Source organism: Euwallacea fornicatus, chromosome 6 (genome assembly GCF_040115645.1).
Source record: "Euwallacea fornicatus isolate EFF26 chromosome 6, ASM4011564v1, whole genome shotgun sequence".
Taxonomy (NCBI): domain Eukaryota; kingdom Metazoa; phylum Arthropoda; class Insecta; order Coleoptera; family Curculionidae; genus Euwallacea; species Euwallacea fornicatus.
Window position 1 is genome coordinate 3,243,458 of NC_089546.1, and position 19,904 is coordinate 3,263,361.

The 19,904-nt window shown below is 36.8% G+C and overlaps 2 protein-coding genes across 2 annotated transcripts in view; both read left to right on the forward strand.

The window, feature by feature from the left end:
- Positions 1-19,904, forward strand: part of LOC136339784 (uncharacterized) — a 167,444-nt gene that overhangs the window by 12,112 nt on the left and 135,428 nt on the right. The gene's annotated exons all lie outside the window — the stretch shown is intronic.
- fkh (fork head) lies at positions 774-3,634 on the forward strand. The gene has a single exon (XM_066283119.1). It carries the CDS (start codon positions 1,129-1,131, stop codon positions 2,425-2,427), a length of 1,299 nt encoding a protein of 432 aa, XP_066139216.1. The 5' UTR covers positions 774-1,128; the 3' UTR covers positions 2,428-3,634.

The window sequence follows — 19,904 nt, forward strand, 5'->3', positions numbered from 1 at the left end:
TAAAACAACAATTATTTTTGTTAAATGAAATATTTATTATAAATTGTTTTTAAAACATTTAATATGTACATACAGGATAGAGTCAAAAGGAGAAGAAAGAAAATTTATTAACCGAAGTACGTAGGCAGATGCTTCATTGTCGTTGTTAATAATCCATTATTAATAACTGAAAATTACATAACCTTTTGGAACAATTTTGATTGATCCTACTGAAGACGCGGTAGATGAGTAGTCATCCTTTTAAACCCGATTTTCAATACATTACAAACTATAGCATATAGTTGGCATCCAAACTAGCACTTAAATGTTATCTTGACTGATAATAGTATCTTCTCAAATTAACGACATTACCTAAGAAATCACTCTGCTTACATTTGAACGATTCCTTGTCAATAATTAGTATAACAAAATTTTTACCTCTCTATAATAGTCCGAAACTGTGGCAATGTCGACAACAGAAGCTGAGCTGCGCCGAGAGCAATATCCAAATTGCGGTGTAAAACGTAAAACACGTCGAAATCTAATCACTCTCTTTGAAACTACAAGCCGTCTTCATTTAAAACTTGAAGGAAACAAAAACAAAAACTTTCTATACGCTACATTTCCAAGAATCGAAACTCTATAGCTACACATCCTCGAATTAGAATTTAGAGCTGTTAGTTCGCGCGGCGGACGCGAGTGGCGTCACTCGCTAGTAGGCGTGGTCGATTCCCCTCGAAACTCGTCAAGGTTCTCATATCGCTTCAGCCAATCAGCAGCCTGTCTCGAGCTTGCGTAGCTATGGTGACCGTATCCGCTCATTCACCATTGGTCTGCCTGTTCCTATGGCGACTACCCTCCCCTCACGACACTCTGTTTGACTACCTAAAGCTCTTGGTACTTCACATCGGCTTGTAGTATCTAAGTAAACAGGCTGCAAGGAGTATTTGTTTTTCCAATCAGTGCAGGTTTGGAATACCTAAAGTGTTAACTTGTTTGTGAAACCGTTCGTGATGTAAACAATGAAACAAAACCTCCGACGACAAGTTAAGATCGAATTGATTGTTTCGAACCGTAAGTGCGCGTAAAGACCTTTCGCGTGTGATGTTTGATGATCTTTTTTGCTAGTGCAATTTTATAAGGAGCAAAATGTTGGCGACACAAAAGCTTTACCCCGACGTGAGCAGCATGGCCACATCTGCCAACGCCATGAGCCCCATGACGCCCACATATTCTATGAACTCGATGTCTTGCGTCTCGATGGCGTCCATGAATTGCACCCCGCAGGCTCCTATGTTCGGGTCCAGCATGTTGTCCACAGATATGACCAACAACAATATGGCCATGAACTCTAGGATCCATCAAAGGCAGCAATTTTTGAACGATTCTCCCCAATTGGGTTACCCCGCCATCGGATCGCCAATATCTCAAACAGCTTCCTGCATGGCCACCCCAATGTCTGGAATAACGAATTACCAGTTAAGTAGAAGTGATCTGAGCGGCGGGGATACCTCTCCTAATTCTGCCCTACAGAGAGGGAGGACGGAAAAGCCTTACCGAAGGTCCTACACCCACGCCAAGCCACCATATTCCTACATATCCCTGATCACTATGGCGATCCAGAATAGCCCCCAGAAGATGCTGACTTTGTCGGAAATTTACCAGTTTATTATGGATTTGTTCCCGTTTTATCGGCAAAATCAACAGAGGTGGCAGAACTCAATTCGACACTCTCTCTCGTTCAATGACTGTTTTGTAAAAGTGCCGCGGACCCCGGACAAACCTGGGAAAGGGTCGTTTTGGAGCTTACACCCCGATTCTGGAAATATGTTCGAAAATGGCTGTTATCTTAGAAGGCAAAAACGCTTCAAAGACGAGAAAAAGGAAGTGATAAGACAGCAGCACAAAAGTCCGTCGCACCACAGTATGGACAACAGCAACAGCTCGGGCAAGAAAACTCCGATGCATAGCAGCGAGGACAAATCTCATCAGCTGGACAAACCCTCTGAAAACAACCTGAGTTCCATGATGAACATTCATCCGAGCAAACTGGATGTGGAACAGATGAGTTTGCTGAACGCGAATGACTTGAACATGCATCAGCAGCACCACCACAACATGACCAACGAAGAACTCTCGGCTATGATCAATCGCAACAATCATCTGGCGCTGAGCGAGCACCAGGCGATGCTGCAGCATCATAACAGTCTCAACCATCACCTCAAGCAGGAACCCACGGGATACACTCCTTCGAATCATCCATTCTCAATCACACGGCTGCTTCCCACTGAAAGTAAGTCAGATATAAAAATGTACGCTGATATGGGCTACGGCTACAATACTTTAAGTCCTTTACCTAACTCGATACACCCACATGCGTCGTTAGGTAACGATTACTATAACAGCTCTTCACTCTATCACACACCAACGGGGGCTACTCCTTTGTGACAATATCCTCTAGCCTAGAAACAATTTTATTTTTGACCTCGAATATACCATAAATAGTGTCCAGTTTAATGGAACTCTTGGGTTTGTGGCAGTCTTTGAAAGGACGTTATTCAACAGACATTCCAGTAAAAACATTCCCTAAATTCAATTAAAGTTGTGACCTTTGTTGAAGCTGACTTACTGTAGTGCAGTGTATATATGTTTTCCACCCTCGAAGGACATGTCGGTTCAATGCGCAAGTTAAGAGTGATATTGTTAAAAATTAAATGTTCACGTGACATTCGATCGATCCTAAAAATCTCATAAAGAACTTCGATCTGCAATTTATATTGTCTCAAATTGAAGTTGTGTGGTTCGTTTAAAAACGATCCTATTTGCCTTGTGATCAGAAAATAGTGAGGGGCTTAGGTGAATGAAGGCATTTTATATGGATATTTTTAAGCGACTTACATCTTTCTCGCAATTTAAGTCCTCGGTATATAAACATATAGAGTAGATAGTTTGAATTCAAAAATCAAAATTTTTTAAATATTCCACTCGTAAGAGAAAGAGCTGAAACTCATGAGGAATTTTCTCAATTTTGTTGTCTGTTTTGTTTTTTTATGATTCTTTTAAATCGTATTTTAATAATCTGTTTAAAAACATGTAAAATTGTACATATACAAATGTTTGTAAAGCTGTATAAAATTCTTAATTCTAATATATTGTGATGTTCGTTATGAGTACAGTGCACGTTTTTAGGATGCAACAGAGGAGTTTGTGGACTTGCACACCATGTTAGACTTGTTCAACTCGAATAACGAAGTGATAGTCGAAGGAAGGGAGAATTTTGTAGTTAGAGTTAAAAATATCAAAATTCAAAGATTATGACCGATGTACACGACCCTATTTCCCGCTCACTTAAAATAATTAAAAAGACAAATCGCAATCAAAATAATTTACCAATTGTGTCATTTCTATAAACTTTGAGGCGAAAACACCACATTCCGAAGACTCATAATTCCAGCAGAAAGAACTTCGAGTTGAAAATTTTTAGCGTACGTAGAAACTCCTATGTTGAGCATTAAAAAATGCCCTGTATATGTATATTAAACTGATATGGATATGTGCAACTGACGATGTGAACTACTTGTACATTTTTAAAATATTGAAAAGTATATAATTTATGTATAATAAATTTTTGTCATAATAAATGTTTCACATCATACCCACGTGTTTTCTTTCTGGAGTTATCTGCTCTTAATCACGAGCATTAATTATAAGCGTGAGATATTACTATTGCAGTCATGAGTGCAATTTATTACGGAGTTTGATAAGATATTTTAAAACAGTACAGTGTCAGGACGAGTACCAGAGTGAGATGAAAGTTCACGTAAAAAAACGTCAATTGTGTGCGTTAAAGACTTTTTTTTATCATTGATGATGATTGCAAAGAAACGAAACGTTGCGTCGCAAATCTAAAAATCGCCATATTGTAGAGGAGGCAAGGAGAGAATGTGAAATTTATTTTAACATATTATTTCACATAAAAACAGAAAACAGAAAAACAGAATATCGAAAAATCAGCTTTATTAAAATAACGTCGGATCAATTCGGAATTTTTCAAATTTAAAAATACGATTTTGACGAGCATATTAAGAGCGCAACTTTATTCTAATTTAACCACCTCCCCATCTCTGATGGTTTACGAGGGCCCTGTAGGTCCCTGCATTCTTATACAGGACACCCTGTATAAGTTTCCTCTGCTTGTCTGAAATATCACATCATTTCTTATTGTTAACTGTAACCTTGTTTTCGGAACACCAATTATTAGCCATAAGTAAGAGGGAATCAATAGCCCGATAAACCTCGTCACAGTCCATCTTGGTCATTAAGAAACTGGTGTCATTAACATAGTTAGTAATGGTTCATGATTATTGGGGTCTCTCAGACCTAAAATATCATAAATTTTAATTTAGTAAAGGACCAAGTCTGGTGCCGTAGAGAACTTTATGATTTATTGTAACATTCTTCATGTATATATTTCTATTGTGACTCGAACCAGTTGAATTTGGTTCGCATCAGACAAATATATAATCCGATCCATTTAAGAGAATTGCCCCTTATACCGAGGTTCCCAAAAGTTCCTATTAGAATTTTGGGGCTTAAGACGTCAAAAGCCCTATATAGGTCTAGAAATATACCTATGAGTACGTTTCTTTCCTCTAATGAGGTTAATATGTTATTAATAAAAGTAAACAAAGCTGTTTGTGTTGGTTCCCTTGACATAACTATGTTGACTATCACCAAATGGGTTGTTCGCCTTTGAATGCTCAATTATTGTGATATTCACGACTTTCTCGAAATTAGTTAGTTCTTTCTGTCGGTAAGTCCTACATTTAGTTACGAAATTAGGGTTATTTTCTAATGATTGCAGATCATCTCGCCTTTAATTTGTTGTCTAATTTTCCAATTTAGTTATTATAATATTCCATTTTTGGTTAGGAAGGACGGCATCCTTATTTTTCTCTTTTTCAATGTGTGAACTTTTAAATTAAAAAAAAAACTAATTTTCTCTTACATTTCGACACCCCTGGATCGACCTGCCGGCGCTTTTCTTTACACAAGTTTTTAACCAACGCTTTTTTCAGTGGAAAGCAATCACTGGAATGCTCTAATGATGTATTAATGATCTCCAATTTAAATATGGAAACTTGGCACAGATTCTGGATTATGACATTTTATAGTTTTTTTTTTGACAAATTTAGTGCTACATATTTGTGTCATTGAAAATTCTTATTGTATGACAAGCGTTGTTATGTCTCTGTGTGATTTAAGACGTGACTATGTAGGACGATGCGCTCAGGTGGATATTAAATATTCGTCAATATTTTATTAATACATATGGAGCTATGACAATTTATTCTGGTGGGTAAGTTCCTAACAGTTCTCAAGTTATATGGAGTCATACGATACAGAGGAGATCTTACTTCACCCTCCAGAACAACAGTGTTATCTGCCAGTGGTGCAACTGTTGCCTTATGCCCACAAGTGTTTCTACGTTAAATGACAACTCCAATATAAACTACTCCACAAAAGTTGGGGAAATTAGGATATTTTGGATGTTGCTTGGAGCTAGCAACAGGAGTGCTTTTTTCTTGTAATCCGTATCAAAAAATAAGTAACAAACTGTTGTTGATATTTTTTCATTTATTTAAGAGCACCAAAAAAATGATAAAAAATTTTTGCAAAATTGAAAATAACATAAAAACTACATAACGAAAATTCACTACGTCGTACGGCCACCCCTAAAGTGTATAACTGCTTCACATCGTCTTCGCATACTTTCAATGCGATGGTTTATCTTGTCTTGTGATAAGTTTTTCCATAACTGTGAAAGAAGTTTTCGAAACTGTGGCATTGTTAGGGGCGTGGTCGATGTTTTTCAACACTTTTTTGCAACATGTCCCACGAACGTTCAATGGGGTTAAAGTTAGGCGATCTTGTCGGGCACGGTAAATATACCATACCTACATTTTCAATTACGCCCACAACGATGGCTGCACAATGTGGTCAGGCATGATCTTCCAAAAACGGAAAATTTTCTCCTATAGCACTTTTGAAAATTTGGCAGAATGTTGTTGATGATGCTTTCTTCATAGATTTACGCATTCATGTTTCATTTACATACGTACAACTCATTTTTCTCATCCCAGCAAATTCCGCCCCAGATCATTATTACGTCCTCCTTAAAAGGATGCACTTCTTATAGAATTCTTAAGTTTCTGCATACTTTAGGGTTTGTCCAGACTCAAACACGCCGACTATTAGAGTAACGACCAAATCTGGACTCGTCTGTGAAAAATATGCACGCCACTCTTCACCTCAATATATGTGCTGTCTTGCCCACTGTAGTCTTGCCAGTTTAGTTTCTTGGGTAAAGGGAATTTTTCTTAAAAGGTCTCTCGAGTTTAGGTTCACTGCTTTAAGTCTCTCACGAATAGTTTTAATGGAAACTTGAATTATCGGCAAATACCTACATGTCGACAGGGCGCAGTCTCCTCGCGCAGAAACTGTAACAAGTGAGTCTGTACTGTACTGTAATAGGTCGACTTGCGCAGCCGTGGTTTCCTTTGATCGCCCTATGTAGCGCCTTTCTGCGACGTTTTTAGTTCGTTGAAACCTTGTTAATAGTCTGAATGTCATACTTTAGGAAACATGGAACAACCGGACAACATCCTGCTGTTTCGATGCAGCTTGCAGCGTATCGATAACCCTGTTTTGTTATCCCGAACTTAATTTTCTTTAAACCATTATAAAAATGTTCGAACACCTTTATACAACCATGTAAAGTAACAAGAACTATTCAAATGGTATGAGGTCAGATATCAATCTTTTGCTTAATTTAGAGAAAATTTTTTTTTTATCCATATTATTTGTTATCGTTTTAAGAGTGACGCGAAAAAACAATATTTACTAGCATGTTATTTGTTATTTATTAAGATTTGACCATAACCCTAACTTTTGGAGCTGTTTAGTTACGACTTCTGATACTCTGAACTGGTCTCTATCAAAAAGGTATTCAACAAAAGAGAACTCGTGTTTTTAATCCTTTCTGGAGATATTTTGCAGGCATTACAAGGTAAGCCACGAAAACAGTAAATTGTTACCGCCATTTTCGACACTTGTTAAGAATTTCTAAAGCACACGTGTGTTAGAAAAAACTAATGAATGATGGATATAGCGCAATGAACGTAGCGCACACGTTCGATAAAGTAGTGTCAGATTTCCGCTCTGATGACCCGAGGTCAATCCCCGGTTGGCCAACCTTTTTTATTTTGTATGTGGACCGTAGTCGTGGAAAAAATATTGTACATCACTAGCAATGGGGTTTCTTAACACACGCGCCTGATTGCCTCTCTTGCGTGGCAACCACACGGCGCCTACGGCTCCGCGCTCGGGCGCTAAAATACGAACGTGGAATGTGGAATTCGAAAAAGATACTTTCTTTGCTTGTTATGTAAATAACTATTGAATCTCGAGGCGACCCCAAAAAATGTAATACTATGGAGAATGCAGAGTATATATATTTCTAAACTAGTATCAACTAGATGAGCGATGAAGCCGCAATTATTCGCTCGCGTTCGCTAATGTTTGCTCGTGCTCGTTTATGGTTGCGTAGACAACGTCTAATCCAAGCGCGAGAATGCCCGAATATCGGTAGGTAGCAGCTAGAATGACAACGATAGATTGTTATACGTGTATGCTTGGTTTATCATTAAGTATATGAAAAAGACTGAAAGGAAAGGGGATGACAGGACACTTTCATTTAATAATTACGAAGAAGAATAAGCGACACGCATTAACCGAAGACAGTTTGGACTATTAAAAAATGTTTCATATCCAAACCATATGAGCACACACAAACCCTTTGATGTATACACACGTCGTCGAAATCTGCGATAACGACTAAGGGGACACTCGCTCCCTTAATCGAAATACCGTCTTTATGAGCGCAAGAGAAAACTTGCTGATTCGTTCTTGTTCAGAGTTCTGTGAGGACTCAGTACAGCAAAGAGTTTGTATGTCTCGCTGATTCGAAAAGGAGTTAAAAATAGGGTTTAAACTTTCTTAAGTTAAAGTACGTCCCTTTTTCATCATTTTTATTTTAGTAAATTTGTTTATTTTCTCCGTTCTTCCGTTTTTACGTGTTGTTGCAAATTCTGTCTACAATAGCATTGTCGGTTGTAATATAGTGTCTATTGTCACCCATCACCTTGATATCCTTTTGGTTTACACCCTCCTTCGTAAAATATTAAATGAAGCACATACTAGCAGCAGACTATTGTGTTCGTCGATAGATTCTATTGTTTGAGTCCAGATGATCCATGAACACGAATAATAGGTTGCGTGTTCAGCCTGGTTTGAATGTGTTTGAGCAAGCACCAATACGTACGAGCGCATGTACTCATCAGAGGACACCAGAAAATAATCTGCAGTCTCCATCGCCCGTCTGGCGATGCTCGGCTATACCGGGTAATCCAAGTTTTTATCGGGAAAATTTGACAAGTGTAGCTCAAATGATTATAATTTCATGACTCAGATGAATTAATAATGTTTCCTGTCAATTTAATGTACGAGGATAGTCCTAGAAATACTCGACCTAACACTTAAAAAACAAAAAAGAAAATATTACATTATTTCTCAACATAGTGTCCTTTGAGATTGACGCACTTTTCCCAGCGATGTTCTACGGTTTTAATAGCCTATTTACAGGAAGAAGCTTCGAAGGTTTCAATTTACTTGACTCCACCTCCTCATTATTGACAAATCTCTTTCCACCGAACGATTTTTTCAAGTTTGGAAACAGAAAATGATCTGGAGAGACTAAATCTGGCGAATACGAGGGTTGAGGAAAAGGTTCGAAACCAACTTGATTGATTTTGATCGTCACCATGACGGAAGTGTGAGTTGTTGCATTGTCTTGATGAAACAACACTTTGACAAGACTTAATGAAACAAGACTGTAATTAATTTGTTAATATTCTCCGTTTAGTGTTTTTCCTCTAGGAAAACTGTCAATAAACATATTTCCACGTGAATTTCAAAACATTTACGCTATCTCCTTTCCTGCACATGGAACGGTTTTCGCTTTCTTTGGAGCCGATTCTCCTCTTTGAGTCCATTGTTTTGATTGCTTTTACGTCTCAGGTGTGAAATGATGTTTCATCTATTGCTATGAACCGACGCAAAAACTCTGATTTATTGCCGCGAAAGTTTGCGAAAACACACCCTTGAGACAACCTCACGGCGCTGTTTTTGTTGAATTGTGAGTAATCGCGCAACCATTTCGCGCACAGCTTTCTCATATGTAATTGTTCGGTAGCAACGCGAAGCATGGTGCTTTTTGAAATGCTTATTTTTCAGTAGAATTTCTACCACAATATCCGGAGTGGTCAGATCTGGAGTGTCACCGGGTCAACCACTGCAGAGTTCGTTGTGGCAGCCCGTTGGACTCCGTTTGAACTCTGCCACCCAATATTTTACAGTTGTTAATAAAGTACCAGGGCACCGACTCCGCTTCGACGTTGGATGGACCAAGACCTTTCAAATGGATGAATCACGTTTCGACGACTTTTTTTTTTAATGTCAACAAGATCTCTAAAAGCGCTCACAATAAAGACGGCTCCAAAACGAACACAAATCAACGGAGCACCCTCAAATTTTAAACGTAAGCAGCTTTTTAAGGTTAAGTCTTTGAAATATAGGCAAATTAGGAAAATAAAATCGCCTTCTATGTGTGAGGTCGGGTACTTCTGGGGCTATCCCCGTAAAACCGTCCTAACATAGTTTTACATATCGTACATGCATACCATGGTGGAATCATTTGATTATTATAAGCAACCATACGATGAACTCTTAACGATTCACATTAGAATTATTAATGTGTACCACCATTTTACCACATTCATGTCCCAAAAGAGCCAAATCTTTAAGCCGCCATCGAAATTTCTATTATCGACAAGCCCATTGAACTGCTCTCTATCTACGAACCGATAAGGTGAGCAAGAGCGCCATTATCAGTCAGAAATTGATTTGGCTTCAGACTGGATGATAAAAATGCTTATTAATTGGTGCCAGAAAAACGAGTGACGCAAGAAATTAAACCCGGAAAGTGTTTTTAATTGCTGAATATTTAAATCAAATCGGGCCACTAATTGCTGTTATCGATTTTACGACGATATTCTTTCGGTTTAAGGGGATAACGAAGTTCCTAATGCAAATTAATCGGGCGGGTGATTGATTGCTGATTGCTGCCCCGAATTAGAACGAAATTCGAGGTTGTAAATCAGGTTATTGAATAATAAAAATTCCCTAATTTTGCTTTTCGTAATTTGATAAATCCGAGGCTAATGCTGATGCTATAAATTAAAGTGTGAGCCCTAGTGATGGGATCCGGATCTAGGCGCACTAATTTTCTTTGCAGCTGTATCTTCTTAAACATTTGACGTGGATAACAATAAATGACCAACGAAGCATCGAACGAAGTATTTACAGCCTGCGTTGTCCCCGCGCGGACAAATTCAAAGTCCAGCTGACTCACGTCGGGGAAGAAAAGTGAATTTCACATCCCGTTCGGTTTTGATTTGATTTTATTTAAATTTTCATACCAAACATTATTTAAAGTCACGGATCATACGGGATGTCCCTATTGCGGCGGGCGAATTTTCTGAAATGGAGAAGACCGATGGTGGTTGCGTTTCAGTTTTCCTCCTTCGCCGAAGCTTCATCAGGAACACGCATCTAAGATGCTGAGCCACGTTTGCCCAGAATGTTCGTCACGGGCGTCTCGAAAGTTATCAAATATCTGCTGAAACTTCAAAAATTTACCTGTTAGGAATGATAAAAAATAATAAATGTTTTCCTTCTTAATTAATTGTAATTTTACTAGCAATTATTAAGAAAGATAAACACCGCAGAAGAATTAAGGTCTGCACAAAATATCGTTCGACAGATTATCTATTTAGCCAATAAATGCAATTTATTTATCAAATAAACGAGCAAATTATGTTAGTGTTTCCTCCGCAAATCTCAAATTTTTCATGTCGAAAAATTTACCCAACCTTAACTTAAGACGGCAGTAGCAAAGCCTGGTTTCGGAGTTCAACTTCGAATACAAAAGAGTGTGACAACCATCTTTAAAGACTTCTTCTAACTTTCAACGATGTGACGACTTCTTAGAATTCCCTTCGAGCCTCTTGAATTCAGTTTAAAGTTCCGTTATAAATTTTGAAATGTTTATGTTGATTGATCACCCCGAAGGGCAGCGGTAACGAGGCGAGTTTCATTGTTTAATCCTGAGTTCAAAACGTAAGAGACGGCGACACTTACTACAAAACAAATTAGCTATCAAACATCACAACTTACTTAAACCACTTACGCTTTACTTGAAACGCTAAAGTTTTGGGCGATATACCTATTTTGAAATTTTAAGACCATCTATCAACTTAAAGGGCCGTGCGAAGAGGGATTTTAAACGCCAACCTTAAATTGAAAACCGAGATTAAAACTTCTAAGTTTTGAACTCGGAACTTTTTTTTAAGGGGCTCAAAGTTATTATTATATTGCTCAATGTGTACGTTTTTCGCAAAAAGTTTCTCCGGGTCGTATTACAGGCCCAGATTTTTGCAACAAATTAGCTATTCAGGGGTTCAATTCAAAAATTTTAATCAACCGAGTTCCGTAGGGGCTGAGGAAAAACAACTCTAAAAACTCTGTAACTCATGCATTCGTTTTGTTTTTTTACATTATTTTGTTTACCACGTGTAATTTTTCCAAGGTTTCTCTATCATGTTATAACTCCAGATTTCTGGCGGAATTTATGGCATTTTGAATACGGATAATTCGTAAATTACATGCCCTCTCTTATTTTAATGTAATTTCGCAAAGGCTGCACAATTTTCCTAAGGTTCTGCAGCAGCGCGGCGCAGCCCTAGATTCATCTTCAGGTAATAATTAAAAAACTTTATTAAAGCCGCTCTTAGGGCGCTGAAGATGGAGAACTTTAAATCATCGGCATTTTAAACCTTCTTTTTGCGTTTAATCTCATTTTCTTCACTGTGTAGAACTTCTGCCTTAATTCACGCCTTCAGACGTTTGTTTTTTCGAAAATTTGATTTCAAACGAATTGTTGGAGGGCCGCGGAGAGTTCGAACGTTGCAAGCCAGTGAAGAAGTACTAGTTTCATCGATTCGTTTGTTGCTCGAAGGGCCATGCTAATCGAGAGTCTCACATTGGGGCGATGTAATTTTTTCAGTTTTTAGTTGGGATTTTTGCATGCACGTCACATATATGCACGAGTCGTATGTATCAAATTAATTCAAAGCTAATAAAATATATGACTAGTGGCGTCTCAAAAATTTTATATTTTTGGATCGAAATAAGAAAGCGGGCGTGACAAAGGTGGGTAGAGAATACCGATGGTAAGAGCTATTAGTATACGTTGTCGACGCCGGAAAAATGAAATAAAAATCGCGAAAACTGTTTATAGTTATACGGAATGCAGTGAAATTATTAGCAAATATTGTCACACCTCTGATGGTGCCAGAATTGTAACAAACGACCAACTTAAAGACGTACGTTTATACCACCATTTTTATTCAACCCGTATGCACTCTGTTTATCAATTTTGGCCCGTTAGTGTAGCGAGTAGAAGACATGCATAGTATATCTTTGTAATTTGAATATTACGTTCTTCCCATACGCCCTAGTTTGTGTTACCTAATTTGATACACACGCAAATATCCAAACTAGAAACTATATTGTTATTTACCTTTGAATATCATTCGAATAACTCTTGAATAATTAGATCCATTAGGTTAGTCCAGATTATACATGCACACACCCATTCAGTCGCTTGACATGTTCTTTGGTGTTTGTCAGCGTTCTAAACGCTTTCTTCGCATTTAACAAATACTTTACTTTTTTAAGGCCTTAGGTAGGTAAAAAACTAAAAATTATTAGCACTTACAAGAACAAAGTATGCCAAGAATAGAAGTAATCCTTAGCGAATTCTATTTAAAAAATAAACCATTGTTGCTCATGAAGTGGGTCACGGTCAATTACGTGTGCCAACTTCATTCAATCCATGTTTTAACATGTCATGATTAGTTATGAAGCTCGACACGTGAACTTTTACGAAACGGCTTAAATAGCTAATGCCGTCGATTTTGGAAAGAACAAGTTGCTGAGTTAATAAATTTGATTTTTCGATTTATACCTAAAAAGGTGCGAACTGCGAATCTGTTCCTTTTCACTAAAACTCGAGTATTTCGTTATTAAGTGACAATCGTAGGCACGGGAACAGGCACCGGCAGAAGTTTTTCCGGGGAAATTTCCGATTAATCTTCAATTGAGGTCTAGTGGTAAATACCTCCACAAATATTTGGGAAATGGTTCATAATATTTCCCTTGGAATGTAACTCCTGCATGCGAAATTGTCGATACATTTTAAGACACAATGTATTCGTGCCATCTGGAATGGAAAAAATCGCGAGGGCGCTACGTCCACGAATGCTTTATTTGCCCTAAATTACACCCACATACAGGGTGTTGGGTAGTCGCCGGAGAAACTGAGCAGGATTGTAAAAACGATCGTTCTGAATCGATTTAACCAAACCAAGTGACATACAAAATGTTACCGTTCTCGAGATATTTACGAGTTTCTGTTTTCAAATTGTTCAGTATAATTGGTATGTTTCCGGCGCATTGAAATAAATTGAAACGGTGAACATTATCAAATTTGGACGTTTTGCCTTTAGGAAGGTTGGTAGTACACATCCCATAACAATTCACCTTAAATTACTATGATCTACACGAAACATTCAGCTTATTGTATATAAGCGTCAGGTTAGGATCAAAATAACTTGATTAGAAAACCGAAATAAGAAATAAAAATGGTTTGCGCCTTAATAATCCAAACTATTATAGAACTTTTTTTTAAGGAGTTTATCTGCCAGAAATAATAACATTTGTCTCTATCTAATTATTAAGGTATACAGAGCCTATTGGAAGAAGTACCCCTGGATGTACGACGAAATATGATCTTTCAACAAGATGGGTGTCCTGCTCATGAGCACCGAGAAGTAACACAATACTTAAATGAAACGTTTGCTGGTCGATAGATCGGCAGGAGTGGTCCTATTTTATGGCCTCCTAGGTCACCCGATTTGACATCCCTCGATTTCTTTGTGCGGGGACGTATGAAAGAACTAATGTCTCAGTTGGAAATTTAGAATCGAGGTTATCTTATTACTAAAGTTCTTGAAGCGAGTGAAACATTAAAAAATGGGGTGTGTGGTGTCACAACTCACGTTAGAATTAGAGCTTGCAATTGCATTCAAGACAATGGTTTACAATTTGAAAATAACTATTAATAGCTTGTAGATTCGTTGCCAGTTATTATGTTTTAATTGTTTTTTTGTTATTCTTAATGCAGAGTTATATTTAACGATCTCTATTATAATTTTATTCTGGTGATATATCTCAAGAACGGTAACACTTTGTATATGAGTAAGTTTGGTTGATTTGATTCAGAATGATCTATTTTACAATCCTGCTCGGTTTCCTCCACCGACTATCAGATTTCCCGTGTATTGCCCTAACACTTTTCGATCATTTTCAATGCGCTAATTCCATCACTTGGTATTAAAATATCTGTTATATAATGATAGATTTGGGTCAATTTTAGAACTTACCGGATGTCAATCAAATTATCGGACAACATACTAATTCTTCTTTTTGTTCCAACGATGGGTACAACATACGAGGATAATCCCGGAAGTGCCCGGCCAGACATATAGGTGGCGATTTTTTTGTTAAAATTTTTTGAACATAGAAAATTTGGGTCATCGATGTGTGACTCAATATTTTCATTTTAAAGGTTTTACTCCATCTATCATAACATCAAGCCGGAGTCAAATTCTGCTCCGGAGAAGTCTGGTCCTTTGTTAACAACTGTTGGCAAAGTTTAAATGTGCTTGTAAGAGTTGCCAAGCCGAAATTCGCAGTGGTCGGCCCAATGACACTCCAGATCTGACCACTCCAGATATTGCGGTGAAAATCCACAAAGCTGTACTGGAAGATAGACATTTCAAAAAGTATCATATTTTGCGTTGTGACCGAACAATTTCATATGAGAAAGTTGTGCTCAAAATGGTTGCACGATTACTCACAATTGAACAAAAATAGCGCCATGAAGATGTTTCAAAGCAATATTTGACAAACTTTCGTAGCAATAAAATCGAATTTTTGCATCGATTCATAACATTAGAAGAAATATGGATCCATCGTTTCCCACCTGAAACGAAAGAGCTGTTAAAGTGCAGTCAAAGCATAAGGAGGAATCGGCTCCAAAAAAGGTGAAAATCCTTCCATCTGCAAAAAAGGCGATGACGTCAGTTTTGTACGTGGGATAATTTTTATTGACTATCGCCCTAAGGGAAAAACGATATATGGAGAATAATGTACAAATTTGTTGCACTGTTTCAGCGAAGAAATTAGGAAGACAACGTTTCATCTGCCCACACTTCCGCCATCGCGGTGGTCAAAATGAATTCATTTAGTTTCGAACTTTTCCTCATCCATCCTACTCGCCAGATTTACCCCTCTCAGGTTATCGTCTATTTCAAAACTTGAAAAAATGGTCATGAAGTGATGTGGTCAAAGGTTAATGTTTATTTTGAAACATTCAAAGCTCCTCACTGTAAACTGGGCGTAGAAGCCATAGAACATCGTTGAGAAGTGTCAATTTCAAGGGAAACTATATTGAGAAATAATGTCATATTTTCCACATTTTTTTTTCTTTAAGTGTTAGGTCAAGTACTTTTGGGACTGTCCCCGTATCAATCAATGGTCAATGAATTTGACTTAAACGACTGGCAAAAGTGAAAAGTTCAGGTACGTCGTGGGAAGGAGAACCACAAGGGCATGTCATCTATTGGGAAAAAAGTGGATTCAACATATGACAAATATTAAAATAAACCAATAACGTTATTTTACATCGGCGTTCTCAACATCTCGGGATGCATCAATCCAATTATCTCCAAATCGATAAATCAGATAAAATATTACTACTGCCAGTCCCGACACCAATAATATTTGCTTTTGCGTAAACGAGTAATAAATATCTTTTCAATAACTAATGCCATCACAACAATATTTAAACAAACTTTAATTTAATAATTCCATCTTATGTTTGTTTTTATCATAACAAAGGTAAATGAACTTACTGATATTGTATTTGTTTTAAACGTGCAGGGTTCAATAAAAAATCGTGTGCCATCACAATCGATAACTGTGTGTGCATTGACTTTATAGATCTTAATCGTATTTCGAAAATTTTAATCCTCAAGTTTTGGTTGGATATTGTTGATCTTTTAGTTTGAGTTGCTTTGATTTATGGAAGGAAACGTTTCGATAAAATCGGGTCTTAATTTACATAATTTATCGCCAATTACCTATTTTGCCGATTGATAAAAGGATTTACTTCCATTCATTTTTATTCATTCGAAAGCAACATCACTCCAAACACTTTTTGTGCATGTGAAATTTGAATCCAACATGTGTCAATTAGGACCGGTGTTCCTTGCAATGGTGAGCAGGCAGAAAGGGCCTATAAGATAGTTATTCCAGCGAAACTTAGTATCCATGACCTGGAACAGGATTTTTAGCCGGTTTTTAGTGTTTACGCGGGAGGTGCAATAAATAAGAATTCAGAGTATGAAGAGGTACGTAGTTTAATTACAAAATCGAAATTTGCTAGCAAATCGGCCTTGGAGCCACTTTACTGGCTGCAATATTTTATTATAGGTGAACAAAGAACGAAACTGAACATAAATACACTCAGTTTTATATGAAATGCACCACTCAGGAATAATAATAATAATAATAATAATAATAATAACAATAATAATAATAATAATAACAATAATAATAATAATAATAATAACAATAATAATAATAATAATAATAATAATAATAATAAAGTCTTGTTAATTTGTCAAAATAATGCTTCATAGTAGAGTATCGAATGATCAAAGTTTCAGTAAAAACGAAAGAAGTCAATGGTTTCTTTTGTCATCGACCATTTAGATTTTTTATTATTTTATTTATCAATAAATTTATTTAAATTAAAAAAAAAATTATTTTATTGATAAATAAAATAATATTTATAAGGAAATATCAGTTTATTTTCTTGTTGAACTGTCAACGAGACTTTTCGTCCCCAGTAAGACAGACAGCATTGAAATGTTTTCCACGGCTCGAATTTCAATAGACGGCAAATTATCCACACGAACGAGGACGAACTTTCTTTTCGTCAAATCGCCCTAAGAACTGGTTGGAACCGTCCTACCATTGCGAGAATATGGTCTTCATGATCTGAAGAAGGAATTCAGCGAGATCGTCCCCGTAGCAGCAACGAATGTGAAGGTAGCGCAATCCCGCATACTATGAATATTGCTAGAAGGTACCTGGAACAAGCACAATCGGAAATGCTGCCTTGGCCTGCACGGCCACCGGACTTATCACCTATCGAATATCTTTGGCACATGATGAATCGCCGATTTTGAAGTTTACCGATGCCTGCAAATAATTTGGTTGGTCTACGACACCGCCTTGGGGTAGCATGGAATTAAATGTCCCAGGAGGATGTTGATCATTTGTTGCAAAGCATGTCGCGAAGACTCCATGCTTGCGTTACTGTGCGAGGCGATGTCACTCATTACTGACTGTTCAATTAATAAATGTTTTTAAAATTTTTTTAACTAAAACTCTGACCATTTGATGTTCTGTTATAAAGCATTATTTTGCCAAAATTACGACACTTACTTATTTTCATTACTGGGTGGCGACATTTCATATGCAAATGAGTGTAGTTGCAAAATAAGGCAGATAATTGAAGAGATTACGCAAAAATTGTGATTTGCGAATATATGAAATAAATGTGTAAACAATTTACAGCATCGGCCATAATTATTGTAACTTTTAAAATTGATTTATATTTTTGTTTAAATAGAAGGGATAAATGGGTCACCCTATGCATCCATCCTTTATTGATCTATCTTTACTTATCAGGAAAAAGTAATGTATTGTCTCTTCTTATATTCGCTGGTATAAACAAATTGTGTTTCTATGCTGGCCAAAACTATTTATTTTTTCGTGTTTTTTTGAGAAAGTTTTGCTTCTCATCCTTGTATGAAATTCGGCTATTATTTAGGGAATTTTCGGTCATGGCTCGAAGTAAACCCTATAGTTGTGGCATTAGAACCAGAGAGATTAATTTTTATAAGAATGGTTCAGGGCAAGTCGAAATAGCTAGAAATTTACAACTTCACAAATCGACAGTGTCGATAATCATCGAACAATTTATTCGTACTGGTAATATAATGTCATTAAAAAAACACTGGTAGACCAAGAAAGTCCTCGAAGCAATTCAACCGAAAGATTTTAAATATTGCGAAAAGAAGTCCTTTCCTATCTTCAACGAAAATCCTGGGTGAAATTGATCCAGCAGGACCATCTGGCCTTTCAAGTCGAATAATAAGTCGAAGACTTTGTGAAAATGGCTTAAATAGTTACAGACCTGTCAAAAAGCTTTTGCTCAAACCACATTCCCTGGACACTAAATGATTGGAAAAGGGTCGTATTTAGTAACGAGTCTAAATTTAATTTATTCGGAAGTGCTGGTGTGGTTCACGTAAGGCGACTTAATGGCCAGAAACTGGATCCAAAATACATCAGCCTCACTGTGAAACACAAAGGAGGATATGTAATGGTGCGGAGGTGCTTTTCGTCATTTGGTATGGGTCTTCTACACAAAATTGAGAGAAATATGGACAAGTTTATAAAGAGAGATGTTTTGGAGAACTTTTTGGCACCCTACACAGATGAGGTTGTGTCGCTTAAATTCACCTTTCAAGACGATAACGATCCAAAACGTTCTTCAACATTGGTCAAAGAGTGGTTAGAACGGCAAAAAATACCAGCTATGAGGTGGCCGTCCCAAAGTACTGATCTTAATCCAATTGAGAACTTGTTGCAAGTCTTGGACCAGAAAATTCCGGACTGAAAAGTTAAAAATGCCACGGAACTATTCGAATTAGCATCTATCAAAAGCTTGGTCAAAAACTAATTAAGTCTATGCTAAATAGAATGGCAGATATAGTGATAGTTAAAGGATATTACACTAAATATTAAAAACATTTTTTATTTTTCACTATTATAGTTAATTATTTAAGCAAAACAATTAAGTTGCAATCATTTTTGGCAGCATGGAAGCACAATTTGTTTATACCAACGAACATAAGAAGAGATAATATATTCCTTTCCTCTGACAAGTAAAGGTAGTTCAACAAAGGATTTATATACAGGGTGGCGCATGTGACTCTTCGATTTAAACAAAAATATAAATTAATTTTTAAAATTGCAACAATTATGACACATAGTGCACCTGTCTTTGGGCAGAGTAGCTGCAAGATCGCTTCCTGCAGGTGCGCTTTTGCGTCTACTTTATCATTCCCTTTTCTCTAATTAAATTTTAATAATTAAATTTTGTATTGTATTTGACTATGATTCAATTTTTTGAACAATTAAAGTTGTCACAGAAATAATCTAGAAAATATGGAGGTTCCGGAAAAGAAGGAGATGTGAAGGTCAAGGAAGCGACATTGCAAAATTAAAATTTGCAAAAAAATTTGCATTGCTATCTTTTCGTCGATTCAAAATTTTCTATACGTATAATTCATAATTTTCTATATAATTAGAGTTCTAGTAAATTTAACTAAAATAGTGTAAACATCTAGACCTAATCGAATAGAAGACTTATTTTCTGTTAAAAATACTCAAAAGCAGGTACAATACAATAAATTTACTAGTTAGTACATATTTATGGTACCTACTTCTAGGTAAACGCAGAAAATTTCAAATTTAAACCAATA

What these genes read in the sequence shown, in the direction of transcription:
- fkh (XM_066283119.1), top strand. Translation starts at nt 1,129, where the DNA reads ATGTTGGCGACACAAAAGCTTTACCCCGACGTGAGCAGCATGGCCACA.